Below are 20,999 nucleotides of genomic sequence, written 5' to 3' on the forward strand. Positions count from 1 at the left end.
TTTGATAATGAAGATCGAGTTCGCCTCATATTTTCGTTAACACTGAGTATTCCTCGACAGCTATAGATCTTTCTCCCTCTTCAATATTTATATACATTACCCCGAACTTTAACAGGCCAATAGGATGTCAAGACAAAAGACCAGTTCATGTTTCAATGAATTTCAGTTATTGCATTAAAGTGATGTTTGCAATGATAAAACTCCCCACTAGAGGAGATAGAGATCTTTCGCCTTTTGTCATAAAGTGTGATTAATAACAAGAGCTCGTTTCACATAATATGCTTTTGTTTTACCGAAAGAGGCCGAATACGTTCTCTAGGTGTTTAACGAAAACGAGCTCTTCTACTTCATTTGCTGGTCTAATAAATTTTATGAAATAAATGATCCTTCATTTGCTTGTCGAATTTTATTCATTTCTTCACCGATTGTTTCGTTTTGTTAGTATTATGGTTCTGGCTGATGAATTTCCATCAATATTCGGTTGAATGAATTAGTTAATAAATGTAAGGAGACTTATTGCAAAATTTTTTTATCGTCTGTTTACTTCCAAATTATATAGAAAAAAAAAGGGGGTAGTTTGCTTTCTTCATTTCGATTTCCTGCTTTCAACTTCATTATTGTTCAGCAGTATTGTTTCAGGAACATTTTAAATTTTCAGAGATCAAAAGAGATATCAAAGTGGTAATTAAGATAAAGAGAAAAGGAGGAAAAAAGATTGTTTCATTGTTAAAACAACGTTTCAACAAATTAATTTCTGCATTTTCTAACTCCAAATTTTATTACGAGTTGCTTAAATTATAAAATATTGTGTTGTTTAAAATATGAACTTAAATTCAATTTTACATGATACTTTTTTTAAGATAGGTTTCACAAAATGTATAATTGCCTATTATTATATTCGTTTTGCCCGTTATTCAAGTTCTTCTTGGGCTCTAAATAAACAGAGTATATTGTAATTGGACCCTTTCGAAGATTTCTTAAGCCATCCTCATTTTTATTTAATTGTATTAGACCATTTGCTGGCGATTTAAAAGGGGAAAACAACTCTAAATTATATATTGCATTAATTCTGCTGTTGTCTGGATGGAATTTAAATGAAGCGCCTTTGAACTTTGCTTTCAGTTAGACAAATCATCGTGACAAAATTAGGTAAAACAAAATTATTCGTATGGAATACCCTAAACCAACAAATAAGGAATTTAAAATCATTAAAAGGAGCCCTTTTCGTGTTCATATTATTGTATAATGGCATCATTCATTGTCATAAATTGAACACAGAGTCATTTTTGCCATCTGTAAACAAAATAAAGCAATCCTATATCTCTTTGTTCCCAAAAGGAGTAGGCAGAACTCCTTTAGCCCTAGCTTTATGAAGATCGGTCGAAAGCCAGTCTCCAGCATTCACTGATAGTGAGCTCAAGTTACCATTCAAGTAAGACCTTCAGGGGAAGTTTATGATACAGCGCCATCTCTTCTTCTTCTTCTTCTTCCTTTCCAGGCTTATAGGCCAAGTGACCTGTCATCTCATGGCCTTTAAATCCTTAAAAATATATATTATATCGAAATAGTGTTGATTTCCAATGGAATGCCATGAATACAGGCAAAATGAGACAGATGTTTACATATTTTGAAACGCAACCAAAACGGCTTGCATGTTATAAAGGAGTTAGAACTTTTGACACACTCGTCATATTTTGCAAAAGTAACACTCGAAGGGCTCTTTGAATTTTTTTGAGTTCTTTATTTTTTTTTTCAAGTTAAGATTTCGTTTTTATTGACTTTATTGATTTGAAATGATTTTTTTTTGTTTCAGTATAAACTGGATCGTTTTTATTGACAAAAACTCTGGAAATTATAATAATGATTCTTCCCTGTCATGAATTTACTTTGATTATGTGGCATTTTGATTCCATTAAAATCGATTTTAACAGATTTTTTTTTTCTTCTTATGTATATCCCACCACGGAAACTTGTAAACCTATCTCACGTTTACTATCGTAGCTGAGATAGGTAATCCTAGAACCGTGACTCTAGAAACCGAACACGACACTTCAAACATATAGTAAACCATGTGGCGATTTCACACCTTGCGATGAAAATCATTTACCATCTGAAGCCTTACACAAACACCCATGCCCATAGTGGGATTCTATAAAAAGCTTGCTGGTTGAAGAACGGATCGATATCCAATTGACTAACCAGGCAGACAGACCAAATATCATTGAATTCCACTGTCGAGGTTTTCAATTTCAGCTTTAGATAATTTTATAATAAAATAAGACAAAACAATGTCTACAGTACAAAAAAAAAAAAAAACTGCTATAGGTAGCTGTAGATTGTTGTGATGATGAATGATGTCACAATGCAAGCATGGGATTACGAAATGCAAGTTTTTATGATTGTCTGTAGTCGTTTCCTTACTTTGTTATGTTATTGCAGGCATGCAAACAGTGTTTACTTTTGAACTAAATGTTTCGAAAGCAATTGAGAGCTTACATGAACCGTCACAAAGATTGCAACTACTTAAAACACGAAGATTGTGCCAAAAATATATTCGCCTTTTATTAGTACAACTTTGTTGATTAAGAGTTTCCTTTCTGTTGGTCTAAGAAAGTGTTTCGAACTGTAGGATTATCAACAGAGGCCAGATAGCGACGATTTTTTTTTTTTTTTTTTTGTGACATGGCATGTTAGTTTTGTAGAATGTTTTTGGAATTTTGTTTTTCTTATCGTGAGATAGGAAATGACGTAGTTTATTGACCACCATGAAGAAAATACGTTTTCGTATCAAGGTGACGTTAATATCATCGCATTTTGATGACAATTCTAGCCTTTGTAGTTTTATAGACGAAACCTTTTGGTTAGAAAAACCTGGGTGCGAATCCGTTTTGGATGCAAAGAATATTTTTACTTCCCGCAATCAGGTAACGGGAAAATACGTTGTTCTTTAATTATTATTCCTTATTAAATTAGCATCTCTAGCTACCAACTATCAGAGTTGAGGAAAGAAGTAGAATATCAGTCCTTCCTAAGAAAGGTTATAAACCTATTGTACATTAGTGCTGCGGGTGAACTGAGATTTCCAGGAACCTACTCTAGAAACCAAACACTGAACTCTTTGAAATCGTTGCACTATTAAAATAAGCAAGGTATCATATTGGGCATGAAATCGTCCACCATCTTAACACTTTTATAAATATCCATGTTAGAAGTGGATTCGAATCGCTCAACCCAGAGGTTGTAGAGATGCTATCCATTCGGCCCGGTTGACCAGGTGGAGAGCAGAGAAAGCAAGCAAAAGCTGTTGTTCTGGTAAACAGTTGTACAAATGACGTTGTATTGGCTGCTGTTCAGTCAGAGTGGGAACGATTCTTCTTCTTTTGATACCTTTTTTCCCTTCATTTTTAATATGAAATGAGAAAACAAGCTGAAGAAATCGAGATGAGTATGGCCAATTTTCTTAGAAAGGCACCAGCTTCTCTCCTTCCCTATCGACATTCTCATAACAGTAATTACACTTGGTCCGCGCGGTTAGCCTAGTGCAGCGCTTCCCAAACTGTTGGCCGCGGCCCCCTTGGGGGGCCGTAGGTTTTGTTGAGGGGGGCCGTGAAATAATGAAAACAAATTTAAAATGTTTTAAGACTAAGTAGATCTTCTTTATTTTAAAAGAAACGTATTTAACTTTTATTATTTATTATTTCTTTTTTGTTATTTTTTATATTTTAATGAAAAAATTCACACATTGGTGTTGGTTCACAAACTTTGCTTCCTGCGTATTTCGGCGCTTAATGAATATTAGTAAATATTGCTTATTCATATGTTTCATTTCAAAGCAGTGGTTAATTGTATTTACTTCGAATGCTCTCCAGGGAAGCTCCAAATCTTCCTGTCCCTTTCATCATTCGTAATCAGGGACTGTTGATATTGACTTTATATACATATCAAAACTCGTTTTATATTATCACTGTCATCCGAGCTAGTTTTCTGTTACCAATAAAAGTTTCGCATATACTTCACACATGAAAAAAAGCTTAAACAAGTTCATGTGGGGAGATAGTAACTCCCTTGCAGTGGTAAACAACACGCACTCCCTAAAAGCCACTATACTGCAGAGGTAATAAAAACAAGTACTTTTATTATGCCAGTGAATAAGGTATGGGGAGTCTGTGTAATATATTTCTCAACAAATAGTGCAATTAGAGACAACTGGAATAAAAACACACTAATTAATGAATCACATGTCCCCTCATACAGAAAGTATGCTGTATAGACTGAAACAAAACTATATGTTGCATGGACAAACACAGTATCTAACTAAAAACTATTGTTATTAATTAGATGTGTGCGAGTTCAATTTCCCAAGGCAGCAATAAAATTCAACCGAACGTGTTAAAATTCATAAAAGTGTTAAAACTAAGTAATATATGTGGGTTCGATTTCCCAAGGCAGCAATAAAATTCAAGCGAACATGTTAAGATTCGTAAAAGTGTTAAAACTAAGTAAGTTTCACATATGGAATTCGGTTGAAGAGAGTTAGCATTGCAACTCAATTGTCAGCTATGCTTTTATCTTTTATCTTTCGATTGCGCGATCTTTTGTTAATACCGCACCAATCATATGCACGTTTTAATAACCTGCCTTTGCTGTCTGTTTCGCGTTAGGCTTAATTACCTTAAAGGGAGAAAAGTCACAAAAGAGAAAAATGTTCCTGGTCCAGGGATTCCCTTGTTCAGGTAATATTCACTAATTTCATGTTATCAGTCTGTGGTGTGTCAGTATCGGTAAGTGGTGATATTATTTGATCTATTCTATGTTAAACAATTTAACCCTGAGATGGATAAGTGGCTGATAAAAAATAAAAAAAAATTCCCGCGAACAATCAGAAGAAGCAGAAACAGACAAAAAAAAAAAAAAGGACAGTATTTCATATTTTACCAGAAAAGCCCGCATCGTCTTCAGAACCAAACGGTAAGAGGCAAAAAATGTAATATATGCATTTGATTTTTGCAATATTCGCTGTGTATGTTTTGTATTGAATATAAATACAATAAATATTATAATAATATATCTCTCTATTACGATTTTTTTCGAGGAGGGGGGGCCGTGAAATATTTTAATTTTTGCAAAGGGGGCCCTGACATTCAGAAGTTTGGGAAGCACTGGCCTAGTGGCTTTGCGCTTCGCAACCATATGTCTGGGGAAGGAGTGTCCTGGGTTCGATTCCCGTCGGTGACGTAAAGAGCTGATGGATCTTCTTCAGCCATAGCCAAGTTAGCCGGTCTTGGGCGTAGACAGCAGGTTTTTTTCCCACCAGTTTATCTGGGGTTTTTCATCCTCCCGCAAGCAGGCAAATCGGCTCCCGTGAACACAGTCTACAGTCAAAAATACATACATACATAAATTCCTCATTAGGAGGGATCAACCAGTCCTAGGGGCGGCCGAGGAACCCCACACGAATAAAAAAAAAATTACACTTGGATATAAAACTGGGAAAATTAGTTTTTCTGTAAAGTAAGTAATTAAGATGATTTACTAATATCTGCTACTTAAAACAAAGAGCAAAAGAAAAAGATGCATTGGCTGTATTATTCACTTTTTAAAAGCTGAACGTTGGATTTTGAAAAAAAAATAAAAAAAATCTGGAAATATTTCCAGAAATCATCCACCAGCATTGTAAATAAACAATGCTGGCGGATGATTTTTAATAGTTAAGTAAGACTCTTAAAAGAACATGATATATTTTCAAGTCTCTGCATTTCTTTTGTTACTTAATAAAAATGATGCATTTCTCAACAACGACATAAAGTATTTCGATTTAAAGATCGAATTTGAGAAGAAATTCTCAAATTTGCTGTACAGTTACGGCATATTCCTCCCTTACTTCAATTACGTTTGATATGATTTATGTTGTTTGGATTCCATTGTGCTGTGTAAGGTATCATTTTCTTTGGATAAAATGACTTCTGCTCATCCTCGATGTATTCGCATTGCCGTCGAAGCATGACCAACGATTTATGAAATATTTAGACACACTTCTAATTTTGTTATTCAGCCAAATTAATTTCATATGTTTTTATTGATATAGACATTAGTACATGTGATAAAATCTGTTAAACAGACATATTTACAAAATGGGAACATTCGAGGTAATAAATATTACTGTACATGATATGCGAATATTGTTCTTTAAACGGACTTCCCCTCACTGATTCGTCTCTTACTTCGTCCTCTAATATTCGTCTTCTTCTTCTTCGTCCTTTTTCAGTTGAAGATTGATTCCCTTGACGGTGAGATATTTGGCAATTATGTTCTTCCAGTCGACAACTTTAGCCATAGGTTGGAGTTCGGTTTCCGGCACTGCTACTTGTACATCTGTGATAGAAATGGAGAACAAACAAATCATTTTTCTGAACTGTAAAATACCCAAGTGAACAATTGCGCACTAATATACAAAAATTATTTAGGGCGTTTTCTGATTTTCTAAGAAAAGACTTTCTTTTATCTTTTATTTGTTCTACATTTCCTTTGTCTTCTCAGTTTTCATCTTTCATAACTGCCATTTACTTCTGAAGTCGCCTGTTACGAAGGTGGTATGTCTCTATTCCCCCCCCCCGTCATTTAGTTTTTCATCTTAAAAATGCGCAAACCGATCAGCAGAACACACGCAGTTAACAAACATAATACAATTGTGTTATTTAGGTGCTGAACCATATATTTCCTTTCTGTAAATATGAATGCTTAGAACAATTTCTTCTAAAAAATGGACTCTTCTGCGTTTCCACTGTCAAACACCCCACTGTTTTTAATGCCCACCCGTACCTGTTTTACTAACTTGAGTATTCTTAATGGTGTGTACAGTACACTAATTTCACTTTTCTTCGCAGTCATTTAATTATCGTAGTTTTCTAAAAGAAATCTTTATTAATTTCATTTAAATCTTTACAAAAGTTTTTTTTTAATCTGTATGTCGTGTATTTGCATTATTCTTTTCTACTGTAGCCTCTCTTTACGTAAAGTACCGTTTGTTTAGCACAAATGTGCTTGTTTCTTTATTATTATTATGCCCATATAAATCGTTATTCACACGTAATATCTCCTTAAACTGATTCACTGACAAATTCCAATGAAGATCTCTTGCTATTTCTTTTCTTTCTATATATTGAAAAAAATTTTCCCCGCATTTATTCTACCATACACCTCTCTTCTGGTTATCAACCAATTTTTCTATTCTTAGATCTTCAAATCTCATACATAGCATTCCACCGACTTGATACCATCTTGATAACCTGCTTCTGAATCCTTTCAATCACTTCCGCATCCTCAAGGCGACGAAATCTGATCACAGTTTTCCAGATGCCTTATAACGAAGGAAGCATCCCTATTTGAAGCTTATCAAATATGTTAAAATTTATTAAGAGCAAAATCTCGTTATTTAAATTAAAATTAAAAGAATATAATGAAAATGAAGTTTCTCTTTGAATTCAGATGAAGAACTCAGATTCATTTATAATATATGCCAGACTACTGAAACACTTGTCTGCATTACTTCAACATTTTATTTCTTCTGGGTCTGGCTCCCACAGGTTCATTTGCCTTGTTAAAATTTTATTGCCATGTCCTAGGTTCGACTCGATCCGATGCCAGTAAAATTTTTTCCAGCTTTAGAAAAGTATTCATGTTATTTCAGAGAAAGATTTTGATTTATTTATGACGATTCATGAATATACAGTCTAGCCATAAATACTGTTACACTAAAGGAACCAGGAGCGAACCTGATTCTGTTAGTGGCGCTCTGAATAGCTAACATTCGCATGTTTATCAGTAGAGAGAGTTTTCTAGCATGTAGGGGTTTAAATGCAATGGAGACGTTATGAGAATACATAAGGCATTGCAGTAATTATACATACACAAGTAAACATATACAAGCAACAGTCAGAATGATCAATAATCATACATCAAAGCTGACTGTTTTCATATTGACACTTAACAATATTGTACTAATAACAATTTAAAAATTAAAAACTCAATCATTTAGACAGAGTTTAGTGGGTGGCGGCGTTTGAACATAGTAATATTTGCAATATTGTTTACTTTATTGCTGCAGTTTTCATACATCATAAAGATAAATTTTATTTCTTAACAACAGTATAAATATTCTTACCAATTGGCGAAACTTGAGCTGAGCGTTTCCGGAAACGTCTTCTTAGCCACGTTCGTGCCCTCCCAAAGCTGACCGGTTCCATGGCAGCAGCTCCCTTATGTCGCAGCGGTGCACTCTTTTTTTTCCCTGTTCAGAAGAAGAAAAAAAAAAAATGATGAGTGACCATTCAATGTGGCACGTGATTTAGTAATTCGGGGTTATAAAACATAACTAGACTGCGGGTGTGGGTCCATTTTAACAATAGAATTCACTTTTGTCAATTTTTGTTGTTGTTAGTTCGAATTATTTATTTATTTATTTTCGAATACTTTCCACTATTCGTTATTTCTTTCCAGAAATAACGATAATAATTTCAATTTCTATAGATGCATGGACTACTACCCTTTTCTCTCTCTCTCTCTCTGTGTGTGTGTGTGTGTGTGTTTCGTTCCCTTAAGTACATTTATTGGATCACATTAGCATGAAAATTATTCGACGTTACCATTGAACTAGACAAGGGGAATGGATACAACATGAGATTTTTGGATTTTGCTAAGGATTTTGAAAGAATACAGCATGGAAGACTGTTGCAAAAACTGGAGAATATGGAATTGGATTATCAAATGACAGATATCAAAAAGTCTTATATACAGGGGGTGTGAATCCGCAAGATTCAAGGTAAGTGGTGTGCCTCAAGGATCAGTCCTTGGTTCAATTGTTATTCAATCTGGGAAGGATTTGACAAGCGGCATAATAGCTATTTGCTGATGATGCAAAGGTATGTAGGGTAATCAAGAATGCGGCTGATATGCAGTACTTGCAGAATGATTTGAATACACTGGAATTGTGGGCATATGAAAAGGACTGTTCAATACTAATAGACGTAAGGCCATACCAAAAGAGATTTTTTTTAAAATAAAAATTTAAATATTCATCGAAAATAGAAAAATTTCCATTTCGATAAATTGTAAATCCATTAAAAAATTTCTTTTGGGATATGCGTGATGTTTTTATGATTATTTAAATAAAATATTTGTGTGTGTGTTTTGGGGGGGTGAGTTACCTTTTCCTATACAGAAACAGGCAGAATAAAAGACGTCTTATGTCCCCCCCCCCATTTTTTGCTTCATGCAAAATTCTTACCACATGCAGTCAAATCAACTGCTTTATCAGGAGCTAGGTGAGGCAGCCGAAAAAAATTTACATATTATAGAACTGCGATTCTACAAACTAATAGGCTATCCTGCTAATAGGCTATCCTGCTGTGTTTCCACCTCTCCTTCCAGTATTGTTAATGCAACTGCGTTAGTGTTACGTAACGTTTCAAGGTTGACAGATCATGACCACTGAGGGAATAAGATTGCTTTATCATATCTGCAACGATACTAGCAACGGCCGGAACATATATGTTAACAGTGGAGTAATTGGGGGAGAGGAAGAGGGGAACCAAGTGGGATACATACCGAATAATGCAGAGGGCTACAAAATAGCCTTTCCACAAAAAAAAAAAAAAAAAAAAAAAAAAAGCGAAATCCCGCTTGCTGCCCTCATTTCAGAGGGTGGCTAAACGAAGAATTGATTTTGATTAAAATATTTGTGTTATAAATCAGTTCTCAATAACTGAAATATTTAACAAATTTCACTCTCCGGTAAAATCTTTGTGCTCGCGAAAATAACAGCTGGCAGGGAAAGAGGTTACTGGGCGCAAATTACTGTCGCTCCCTATAATATGCATAATAGAGCTTATTGAAACAAAACTGCGCACCTCTGCTGTGACCAGTTTGAAATTACATTTTGGCACAACTGAACTTTTCAAATGATTCAGTCTGTATCTCAAAACTCAGGCCTGATCTTTTAAAGATAAATTCTCTTTTCAATGAGATCTTTTTACTTTTCTGACAAAATGCTTTCTTTTGTACTCAGTGCTATCGTTCATAGAAGTGAATTTTTGGGGAATTTATTTCTATCACAGGCATGTAAAGTAAAGAAAGAAATAGGTCGCACTTATTCACTGTTTGAGCTATATAGTTGGAGTGACCATAGATCTCGCTTTGGCCGGGACTGTCCCTTTTTTTTTTTTTATATTTTATTATTAACCATAAATAACAAACTAACGTCTCAGTCAATAAATAAATATTTCAAAATATTATATCATTTTAATTATCCTAGTCCCCCCCCCTTCATTCTAAAAATGTCCCTATTTGGATGATAAATTATATGGTCATACTACTGTATATATAGCCGATTATAGTCTGCCACCTGTACTGTGCAACTTACAAAGAAATTTCCTGCAAAGCGTTTTTTTTTTTTTTAAGTGCAGTAAAGAATAATCGTAACATTTTAAGTAAAATAAATCCATACAAGTTCCAAAGTCTTTGAAATGAGTGAAGATTAATTTTATAACATATAGAATCTATTTTTATTTCATATTTTTAAATCAATCCTGTTTTTATATCGATACTCGAGAGGTTACAAATCCTATAACATATTAGTGTTGTGTGTGTGTGTGCACAAAACAATATGATTTCTACATTCAGCATCTAATATTATATATGTTTGTCTGTGTGTGTGTTGGGGGAGGGTATTTAATCAATATCAGAAAAACTCTTGTTTTTATATTATTTTAAAATAATTTTTGTTTTAAAATTGTGTGCTTCAAAAATTGTTTTGTGAGTATTGTAAGTATTCAATTACTTTTTAATAAACCAATGGTGAGCTGCAGAAATATGTATATATATAAAAGGTCATCTGGACTCCGACAGAAAGTAAAGTTATGTTCGCATTTTTTTTTTTTTTTTAAAGAAAAGCTGACAACTTTCAAAATTTAAAATATGCTCTATTTCTCATTTTTGTTTTCGCCTCCACGAGAAGCTAGTTTGATTTTGATTCTAGTGGACATTGGTATTTATTGTCAATTTGCTTTTTCACTATTGCTGAAAACATTTCTTTTCGTTTAGCACCTTGTCGCTAAATTGAGATTGCTGACAGTTGGATAGATTAAAGAGTTGCCGAACCATAAATATTTGCCAGTCAAGTTAAGCAAATTGCAAACAAAGTACTTGAGCACTCGTTGTTTTGATTATGGGTAATAAACAAAGGTGTAGAGATAATATTCATTATCATAACGTTAATTACGGAAATAGACCATATTGTCAAACTCTACCGGTCCCATTATCAATCTAATATCCTCAGTCAAGTTCTTCCCAGCCTTCTTTTTCCAATTGGTTTATATATCAATAATTGTTTATGATCTCGGGTGTTGACCATTCTATTTACATGTTAATTTATTCCAATATTTAGTTAAATCTAATTTTAATGATTAAATTTTAGTTTTTGATAATTACATTTTAATTTACTTATTAAATTGTTATTACTTATTAAGCCTATTTGTCGTCTTGTCACCAATGCATTTTCAGACGCATGCAGGTGAGAATGGTCTTAGGCACACGGGCCGAAGGCAAACAAATATAAAGAATTATCGCTAATAAGAAATGCAGTAATGCAAGTCAGTTTAGTTTTCAAAGTGTAAATTTATTAATAGTGTTATGCTCATTTATACGTTTTCTTAGTGAATGACGCTAATAATCTCTCTTTACTACCAAAGCTATCAGCTAACATAGACTAGCGGATTTTGTCCAGGATTTAGATACTTCAATTCAAAAAGAATTCTTTTGACACACTGCTTACTGCATATAAAAATCGACAGATATTTTAAATATATTATAAAATTGCAAAAAAACGTTAATTTCCATTTTGAAATAATCTAGGTAAGGTACTTCCTATTGAAATCATTCTTAGCCCTGCGGAGGTCGCGCTGATCTGACAGATACGTGCAAATTGTTTAATATAAACATTCTTACACATATTCAGTGTATAGCTTGGAGGTCATGACTAGCTGCGCGTGCGTATGTTACGAGTGATATTCCGCACTGTTTTTTGCTATCAGTTTGGTTTAACACGTGTTATGTAAAGGTTTGTGATATTTGACAGTAAATTGTATCTGAGAGATACCCCGAACTCCGATGTCAGTATAGTATTGGTTTAGTTTATTATTATTATTATTATTTACCGTTAAAAATGGCTGGAAAAATATATCGATTGGATAATCCATCAGTTGTTGAAGAGATATTCAGCGATTTTGTTACACGAGTCCGATGATGAGAATGATAGAGTCGAATGCGGAAGTGATATTTGATAGTAAATTGTATCTGAGAAATACCGTGAACTCCGATGTCAGAATAGTATTGGTTTTTTTTTTCTTTGTTTATTTGTTCAATAATTTCTAGATTGAACTGGTTTGAAACTGCTTTAAAATAAATAAAACATCATACACGATGGTTTATTTATTTTCTTTGAAAATAAATGAACCATAAATGCATGATATTTGCAGTTTTTTTTTAATCGCATTTTAGCCCCATAATAGTAATGAATGTATCTCTCAGACACGTTGCAATTTTTTCGACCGCGACCTCCGCAGGGTCAACTAGCATAGTTTTTGCTAGCTCTTTTTTTTTTTTTTTTGCTGTTATTGATTTAACAGTTTTAACAATTAAAACTTCACAATTATTTGTGAATTGACTTCCTTTACAAAATAATCCCTCTTCAGGTCCTGATCAGTAAACATATTTCACTTTCAAAGCTGCTTTCTCTCTGAATAATTCCGTACATATTTAAGTCTTAACGATTTCCCTTTTATTCCGATTACAATTCAATTTGTCACTCAGCTACAATAATTTAAAAGCCAAAGCTTAAACTATAAAGGCAAGTCAACATCTCGTGTTAGGTTTTCCGTTGAAAACGTAACACAAACAAAGTGTCTTATAACAGTCGAAGATAAAAGCATAATGAATAGTGTTTATAATATAAAATTCCTGCGGAATTAGTATCAAGTAAACAGTAACCTAGTAATGATGAGTTAAGAATCAGGAGGTAATAAAACTCTGTAAAAATAAAGATTTACTTATTTAACGTATAGAAACTCGAACATAATTATAAACAGCTTGAAAGCGCATAATAACTCGTTCAACCTTGTTTGTTCTAAACAGTGCAAGTGCCGTTAATACCAGCTTCTTTGTAAATATGCGCCTTTGTTGGAAATATCGTTGTTTGTAATACCAGAGACATAAACCTAGTTGTTTGCGCTGTTTGGTTTAATGCAGAGGCAGCTAAGACCAGGAGTCAAGGTTTTCGTTAAAAAGCTGGCAGGCATAATAAGGAAGATCGGGAGTGCAAAGCAGGTTCTAACGATTGCGAGAAAGACCGAAGAAATTTATGCAGAACTAAACAACGTAGGAAAGTGGATACTCGCGAAGAAAAGAATACAAGGCGAACGGCAACGAGGACGTTAGTAGATAGTCAGTTGAAAACCGAAAGGCAGCTTGAATCAAAGGGAGCCAAATCAAACGCTATAATTTAGGTAATGTAAATATAGCGCTTCTAGCTGGAATAAAATGCCTTGAAAAGAAATGAAACTGGACCTTCAGTAGATATAGTACATTTTATTATACAAAAATTGTATCCTTGAAGAGATCTGATATATGGAAAAGGATGAAAAGAATATAAATAATACAAATTGTTCAATAAAAGGAACCAGTCTCTCTTTCTCTCTGCTTGAGCTAATTCCTGTCGACCTGATTCAGTGGACAAAATGTGTGCTTATTTCATTTGAGCAGGGCATGAAAATAACCCGGGATTACACGAGGATGTGCTGAAAAGTTGTGAAGAGGTAGACCACGTAACTTATACATTATTCTACATATTCTCACGAAGTGTTATCCATTTGTTACAACGCTGCTGCATCATTTGCAATCCACTGAGAAAAAAGTCTTTCCCTTGTTGCACAAACCAACCCTCAGTTGCAGATATGACTTCATCATCTGTGGTAAATTTTGTTTCTTTAAATTTGGGAATAGGAAATACAGATGGGGCTAGGTCTAGCGAATAGACCTGGTGAGGCAGACATTGAAAGTCCAAGTTGTGTATTGTCTGCTGGGTTTCTTGAACAGTATGGGCAGGAGCGTTGTCCTGCAAAAAGCAACCCACCTCTGCCTCTGCTCAGTTTTCTGCGACGTTTTTCCTTCAGTTCTTTCAGAGCTGTTGAATGAACTGCTGCTATAACAGTTTCACCTTTTTTGAGGTATACTTGGTAAGGATTACACCATCCATATCCAAAAAAGACAGCAAAAACCCTCCCTTCTGACACTTTTGGACTCGGAACATTTTTGATCGTGGAGAGCTTTTGTGTCTCCACTCTATTGACTGTTGTCCCTAGGCCATAGTGATGAAGCCATGTTTCATCGTCACAAAACGAGCCAAAAAACTTGCACTTAATTTCTCAAAATAACCCAAAATCCCTTGAGAATGACAGCACGCGTTTTCTCTCTTTTGGTCGGCATTTAAACATTTGAGGATCCACTTCAATGAAAGCTTTTGCATGACCAGATGTTGGTGGATAATGACCGCAACTCATTCCCTAGATATTCCCAGACTCTTTGCAATGTTTTTGGTCATCTACTATCAAGGATCATGGCATGCACTGCATCGATGTCTTCAGGTGTGATAACTACAGGAAGGTCTTCCTGACCTGGGGCATTTGTTGTCTCAGGATGCCCAGTTTTAGACTTGTCATCTATCTGGCAACTGTTGGATATACTGGGGCACAATCCCGCAAAGTCCCACAAAGGTTGGTGAATCTCAGTTGCGAACTTTTTTTGCAGAATGAAAATATGAATGATGGCCAGTACCTCTGTCTTCGAATTTCTTTCTTCAAAAGCTCTGACATGTCTTTTTATATATCCTAAAAGAAAAGAACAAATTATTACAATTTGATTGAAACATGGGGGTTAAAGGATTTTAACATATACTCTTTCTTGTGGTTATATCAGTTGCTTTAATATCACTTTTGTTCTAGGAGTTTATCATAACTTTTTAGTCTCTATCTACACTGACCTCACTGAACTGAATTCCAGGAGGAAAGAGCTCGAACTACGATGGCTTCACACTTAAAGAAGTTACGAGCTTGCAAGGATGAGTGCTACTTTCTGCATTCATAAGCTGCAGTCATCACCTGAGGAAATCGAAAATGATCAGAAATATCAAACGTGGGGCAGCAGTAAGCACTTGGTTGTGGTACCAGCAGGCAGCTATTCGTGTAATTGCACAGCCTAATGAATCCGTTTCCTTCCGTTTTCAATTTTAGGTGAATTTGAGTCTTTTATGGATGTGGCAGGGATTTTTTTCCCTCCTACAAACTGGGATTACGACGTGCGTAGAATACGCACGATCTGACCACAGATACGAGAACCTCAGTTGACTCGGTGCCAAGAAGAGTCAGTTCATGTTGAAGGGGAGAAAAAAATAAGGCGATGTATGAATTGGTCACCAACACGCGAAATCACGTGCTTTATACGTAAAATTTTCCAATGTTGTACAAGGAAAATAGTTACCACTTTAAAAAGTATAATTTTCATAAAAGAAAAGCTAATTTTCCGACGTATAATAATAAACACTCATCCCACGAAACGTATTGACTTACCCTATTATCGTAATGGATTCTCCTTCTTCTGACATGCACAGAAGTGTCGAAGAAGTCCACAATATCAATCCATTGATATTGTGGACTGATTTCATGATTCTATGAAATAATTGGAATTCGGTGGAACGCGAGATTCCATAATCTCAGAATTCGTACACACTCGGTTGCTTATTTCTCATACTTTTCTTTTTTTTAACAGGACCAAGCAGCGAAAAGCTGTAGAAATTGTCTTTAACATCTTGGACAACTGAAGTGGAATTACTTTCAAACCATAGAGTGAATGATATTTTTTCTTTTTTCAAGCAGTAGGTAGTCCAAAAAATCGAGTGAAAATTGAGTGAACAGCAGAAAGGCTTCAGAAGTGGAATGGGAACCATTAATGCTATCCTGGAACTAAAAATAATAATACAAAGATCACTCGAAAGAAATAGGAACATTTACATATGCTTCATAGACTTTCAGAAGGCTTTTGACCGGGTAAAACATAATAAAATGTTCAATATATTAGATAAATTAGACGTAGAAGATCATGTACTTAAGATTATAAAAATGATTTACACCAAACAGAAAATGCAGCTGTTTAACTCTGAGACTTCTGAAGTGAAAATAAAAAGAGGAGTTAGACAAAGTTGTATCCTTTCACCAAATCTATTTAATATCTATAGTGAGACAGTGATTAAAAAGATTTGAAAAACAAAAAATAGGAATTAGTATCAATGGTATACAATACAACAATCTTAAATTAAATATGCTGATGATACATTCTAATAGCAGAAAACAGAAACAAATTAAGCAAACTACTGCAGCTACTAACTGAAGAAGGTAAAGAACTTGGATTAGATATTAATGCAAAAAAAAAAAAACAAATTTATTAAAATCTCAAAAGAAAGCAGGTCCGAGCCAGAAATATTCATAAACAATATGAAAATTGAACATACAACAGAATGCAAATATTTAGGCACCTACTTTACTGCAGATGGAAAGCAAGATAAAGAAATAAAAATAAGAACAGCCATAGCTAAAGATGTATTCTGGAAAAATAAAGATCTGCTCAGAAGTTCTGTGAGTATCGAGACAAAGAAAAGAATGACAAGAACATTAGTGTGGCCAATTTTCATATACGGGAGACCTGGATATTCAAGAAGAGAGTAAGGCAACCGATAATGGCCTTTGAAATGTGGTGCTATAGGAGAGTTCTGAAAATCCCATGGACAGAACATGCGACAAATACAGATGTCCTACAGAGAATGAGAACACAGAGATCTTTATTACAGGAAATGATCCAGAGAAAGATGAGATTGGCAGGACATATACTGAGAAGTTCAGCAGGACAGAGGATACTAACAGTTTTAGAAGGAAAAATTATGGGAAAAGGATCAAGAGGCAAAAAACGAAGGACATGGCTTGAAGATATAAGATCATGGACAGGATCACATGGCTATGCAGAAACAAAAAGGAAAGCCACCAACAGAGAGAACTGGAAGGACATGGTGCTGCACCCTCTCACTGAGGAAGCTACATGAAGAAGTAGTCCAAAAATCAGTTCACTGGGTCCACATATTATTATTAATGGCTCCACAGCGGATCAACAGGAGACGATGCCTTCCCCCCCCTCGCTCCACAACAAAAAGAAAAAGAAATCAGTGACATGTTTCTGTATGACATTTTGAACACGAAAGAGAAGTTTGAAATAAATGCTGTAAGTGAAAAATAAAAGTAAAATATATCAAGAAAACAATTAATATTAAAAACTTATTTATTTATTATTTCTCAGTCATCTGTCTCCACAATATAAAAAAGAATAATCGGGCTTTATCCGTTTATCCTCGAAAATAATAATTCCCTGTCAAGAAAGATCTTTAGCTATGACAATTTCGACAGAACAAAGCAACTTTTTACCCATCATTTAGATCACACTTCCGTCTTAGGGGAATGGGGAGAGAGGGCTCGGCGGGCTTATGGGAATTTCCCGGTGGGCTGACGTGCGAATTCATCTAAATATCTCAACCCCCTCCCCTCCATCTAATTCCTCGTCATTTTTATTTTAAAAATTATAAAATAATGAGTTCCTGAGCCGTTTTTAAGCAATTTCCCGGATCTATCTTGTTCGCCAATCTGCCCAGGGGAATCAAACATATTTATGACGAAAATTGTCTCAGTTGCAAGAATGGATTCCTACTATTCTCTCTCTCTCTCTCTCTCTCTTTTTAATGTAACTTCCATCCAGAAAAGGTGGCAAACCTAGAGTACATTAGCACCGTGGGAGGGCCAAGGATTTTTAATAACATTTAAAAAAATTTATTTATGTTTATTTTTATTTTTCTGCAGTTTTCATTTATTTTTTAAATAGTGGAACTTTTTCAAGTCACTTCAGGACTCCAGTAAGCAGGATGGTCTCACATCAGGTGATGAAATTCATCTCCCACCTAAAGACGATCATAAACAGCCATGCCCATTGAGGGATTCGAACCCGTACAAGTGGACCACTCTTCCACTTCTTACTAGATCAGTAGGGAAGGATTATTACATATCCATGAAGCTTCATTTTGGGTAGATAATCTCTGTTAATTTGGACAGATAATCAGATAATCTTGTTATGTCAGCTACTATGACTGCAGGGCAGAAGCGCTATGGCATTGAGACAATTACCCAGGGCGCTGGTGTAAGTAGCAGGAAATTTTCCAAATTATTGAAATTGTCACACTATAAAAGACGCTTAAAGCCTACTTATGCTGCAGTGTTGTCGAACCTTCCTAGAAAGTTAGTTCTATTCATCCTACGTTATTAGCAAAGCATAACAAACCGTGCTGAGGGAAGTAAACTATGAAAACCCCAAGGAAAACCTGACTTGGTGAATGGCTATTTATAATACTGCTCCGGCAGATTAAAAATGAATAAATAAAGTGTATGTTTATTAGTACTTTTCGTATAAATGCATTTCATCATTTTGGCGTTATCTGTTTATTACATAGTACTGCGAACGAGCAAAAACAAAGCGAATGAGTCCTCCAAAATATAAATATCAAAGTTTTTCTTTAAAAAAATAAAATATTTTGCCAGTAACTTACCCAACTGCTTCGCTTTCCACCTTTTGATCAGCGTCGGTAAGAAGGTAAACGTATTCAGCGGCGAAGGTGTAGGGAGCGTCATATTCATATTTCTTATGAGCTTCGCTCTTCCGTACTTCCACTCTTTATCCGATTGGCTTTGAATTCTCTGGTAAGTATTAGACATCATGGCTATCAATAAATTGATGAGAACCACAACTGTAACCATCATATATACACCAAAAACTATTTTCATAATCATTGTAGCAACTGCTGGGCTCATGGGCATTGGGGGCATGTAGTCCGGTTCCACGAGACCAAATAACGCAAAGAAAAGCATCTCGAATGTATAAATGGGATGCTGGAATTTATCTCCCTCTACACTAATCGTGACGTTTCCAGTATTGTAAACAGGCTGATAGATTGCGCATATATGTAATGAAAATCCCGTCAGAAATATGACCAAGATGGCAAGGAAGCGTAGCAAATCCTTTATCAGGTCTCTGATGATTATAGCCCATGGTCCAAAGAGATAATGAAAAGTTAAAAAGTTAAGAAATTCCAGGAAAGCCATAAGTAAGGCAACAGCAAGGAACTGATTTCTTATATACAGTATTATGAGTTTCGTCTTCGTATCGGAGAACAACAGGGCCACTAAATGGACAATGATTGCCGAAATTCCAAAAATAACTATAACGCCTTTGATCCAGCCAAGACCTCCACGATCCCTTGGGTTAACGATCTGGGCCACCAGAAGTCCTACTAACCACCCTAATAGAATAACCTCATGAGCTTGAGGACACAAGTTTACTGATTTCCAAATAGGAAACCAGGGATTGATGATTGTGAAACATAACAGGATGATCAGAAAGATGTGGGATACTAGATATGACATGAACTTGATGATGGGAATGTTAGCAAACCGATGGAGTGGCAAAGAAAACGCCATCCACGTGATAGGACAAACAATGAAAGCAAGAAACAGCAGCAAAATTTGCCAAGTTGGCCATTTTAAATTACCCATCCACACCTCGGAGAGATATTTCTGTACAGCAGAGTGCGCCACGACATCCTTACGCTCCAGTTCGATGAGTACATCGAGAAAAACCTGCTGCTTATAATCTCCCGATTGAAGAAGCAATCCTGCGTTGTTGTTGCTAGCAATAATCGCTAACAGATCCGTTGATAAGGTTTCGCAGAATATCGCCATATTTTCTAGATCGCGGGCTCGTTCTTTTTCTTTCAGCGCAAGAAGTTCATACTGGCGGGACATCTTAACTGCTGTGTCAATTGGGGCTTCGGAAACGAAGACAAATTCCAACAACGGTTTGTTGTCGAGGTTTTTTCCACATACCATGAGATCGACCAGAAACTGTAAGAAAGAAAGAAAGAGAAAAAAATGTATAACCCAGAAGCTTTAATTGCCATTTTTATCATAACTCTAGCCACAATAAAATCTATATGCATATGTTTTTGAGAGTTTTAACAGTTATTTGTAAATAAAAAAATAACCATAACATGCGAATAATATACTTGAGAATACCTGGTTGCGGGATGAAAAACCCGCTTCCGGTACTAAAACCATGCAATCTTCATATGAGACCGACTAACTTACCTGCATTGTTAAAAAGGCCTAATAAAGGTTCCTCACGTCTTGAACGGGATCCGAACTCGCGTCTTTTCAACCAAAGAGCTTTGCAAAACCAACTAAGTTATGGAGGCTTCTGCTGATAATTTCTTTCAAGCTCCAAATATGATATTTACGCTATATGACTGTAATAATTATAAATTATCTTTCAAATGACAATTTTGATTGTAGAGTTCAAATGGCATTAAAACAATTTATTTCTGTTTTAGATAACCAGCTTAATATCTCAGATTAGCACTTTAAGCTTTTTTTTCTTCCTCAGCACAAATGGCGAAAGGAAGTTAATTGATTCTATTAAAAGTTTTATAGTAAATTTTATTATTAAGGCTTAATATTTTCCCTAATATGAGTGCATTTGTAATTTGCAGTGAACATTCCCTCTGACTTAACATTCTGTATCTCACGAGCACCATATTTAGTACACTCCTGAGTTATTCAAACATGTGCTTACCTTTAAACTTCAGAATTGTGGACAGTTGTGACCCGATTAAAGAAGATAATCTTTATATGAATCTGAACTTATTCCAAACAAACATTCGTAATGAGCTAAAATAATGAAAACTTAAGACCAAAATAGCAATATTATGTATAGATATAATGGATGGGTTAAGTCTTGTCTTGTCACAGATA

General features: G+C 35.0%; 1 protein-coding gene across 1 annotated transcript in view; it reads right to left on the reverse strand.

Moving 5' to 3' along the window:
- Window positions 1-6,182: 6,182 nt before the first annotated feature.
- The window catches only part of LOC150097953 (uncharacterized), a 173,119-nt gene continuing 158,302 nt past the window's right edge, over window positions 6,183-20,999 (reverse strand). Inside the window, exons 28-30 of the mRNA XM_090406644.1 lie at window positions 18,743-20,093; window positions 8,162-8,287; window positions 6,183-6,372 (exon numbers count right to left, since the gene is read on the reverse strand). Of these exons, the coding sequence (XP_090262770.1) occupies window positions 6,230-6,372; window positions 8,162-8,287; window positions 18,743-20,093 (1,620 nt within the window). The 3' untranslated portion in view covers window positions 6,183-6,229. The remainder of the gene's footprint in view (window positions 6,373-8,161; window positions 8,288-18,742; window positions 20,094-20,999) is intronic.

Source organism: Typopeltis vanoorti, chromosome 16 (genome assembly GCF_054136105.1).
Source record: "Typopeltis vanoorti isolate ZY-2024b chromosome 16, IOZ_Tvanoo_1.0, whole genome shotgun sequence".
Classification (NCBI taxonomy): Eukaryota; Metazoa; Arthropoda; class Arachnida; order Uropygi; family Thelyphonidae; genus Typopeltis; species Typopeltis vanoorti.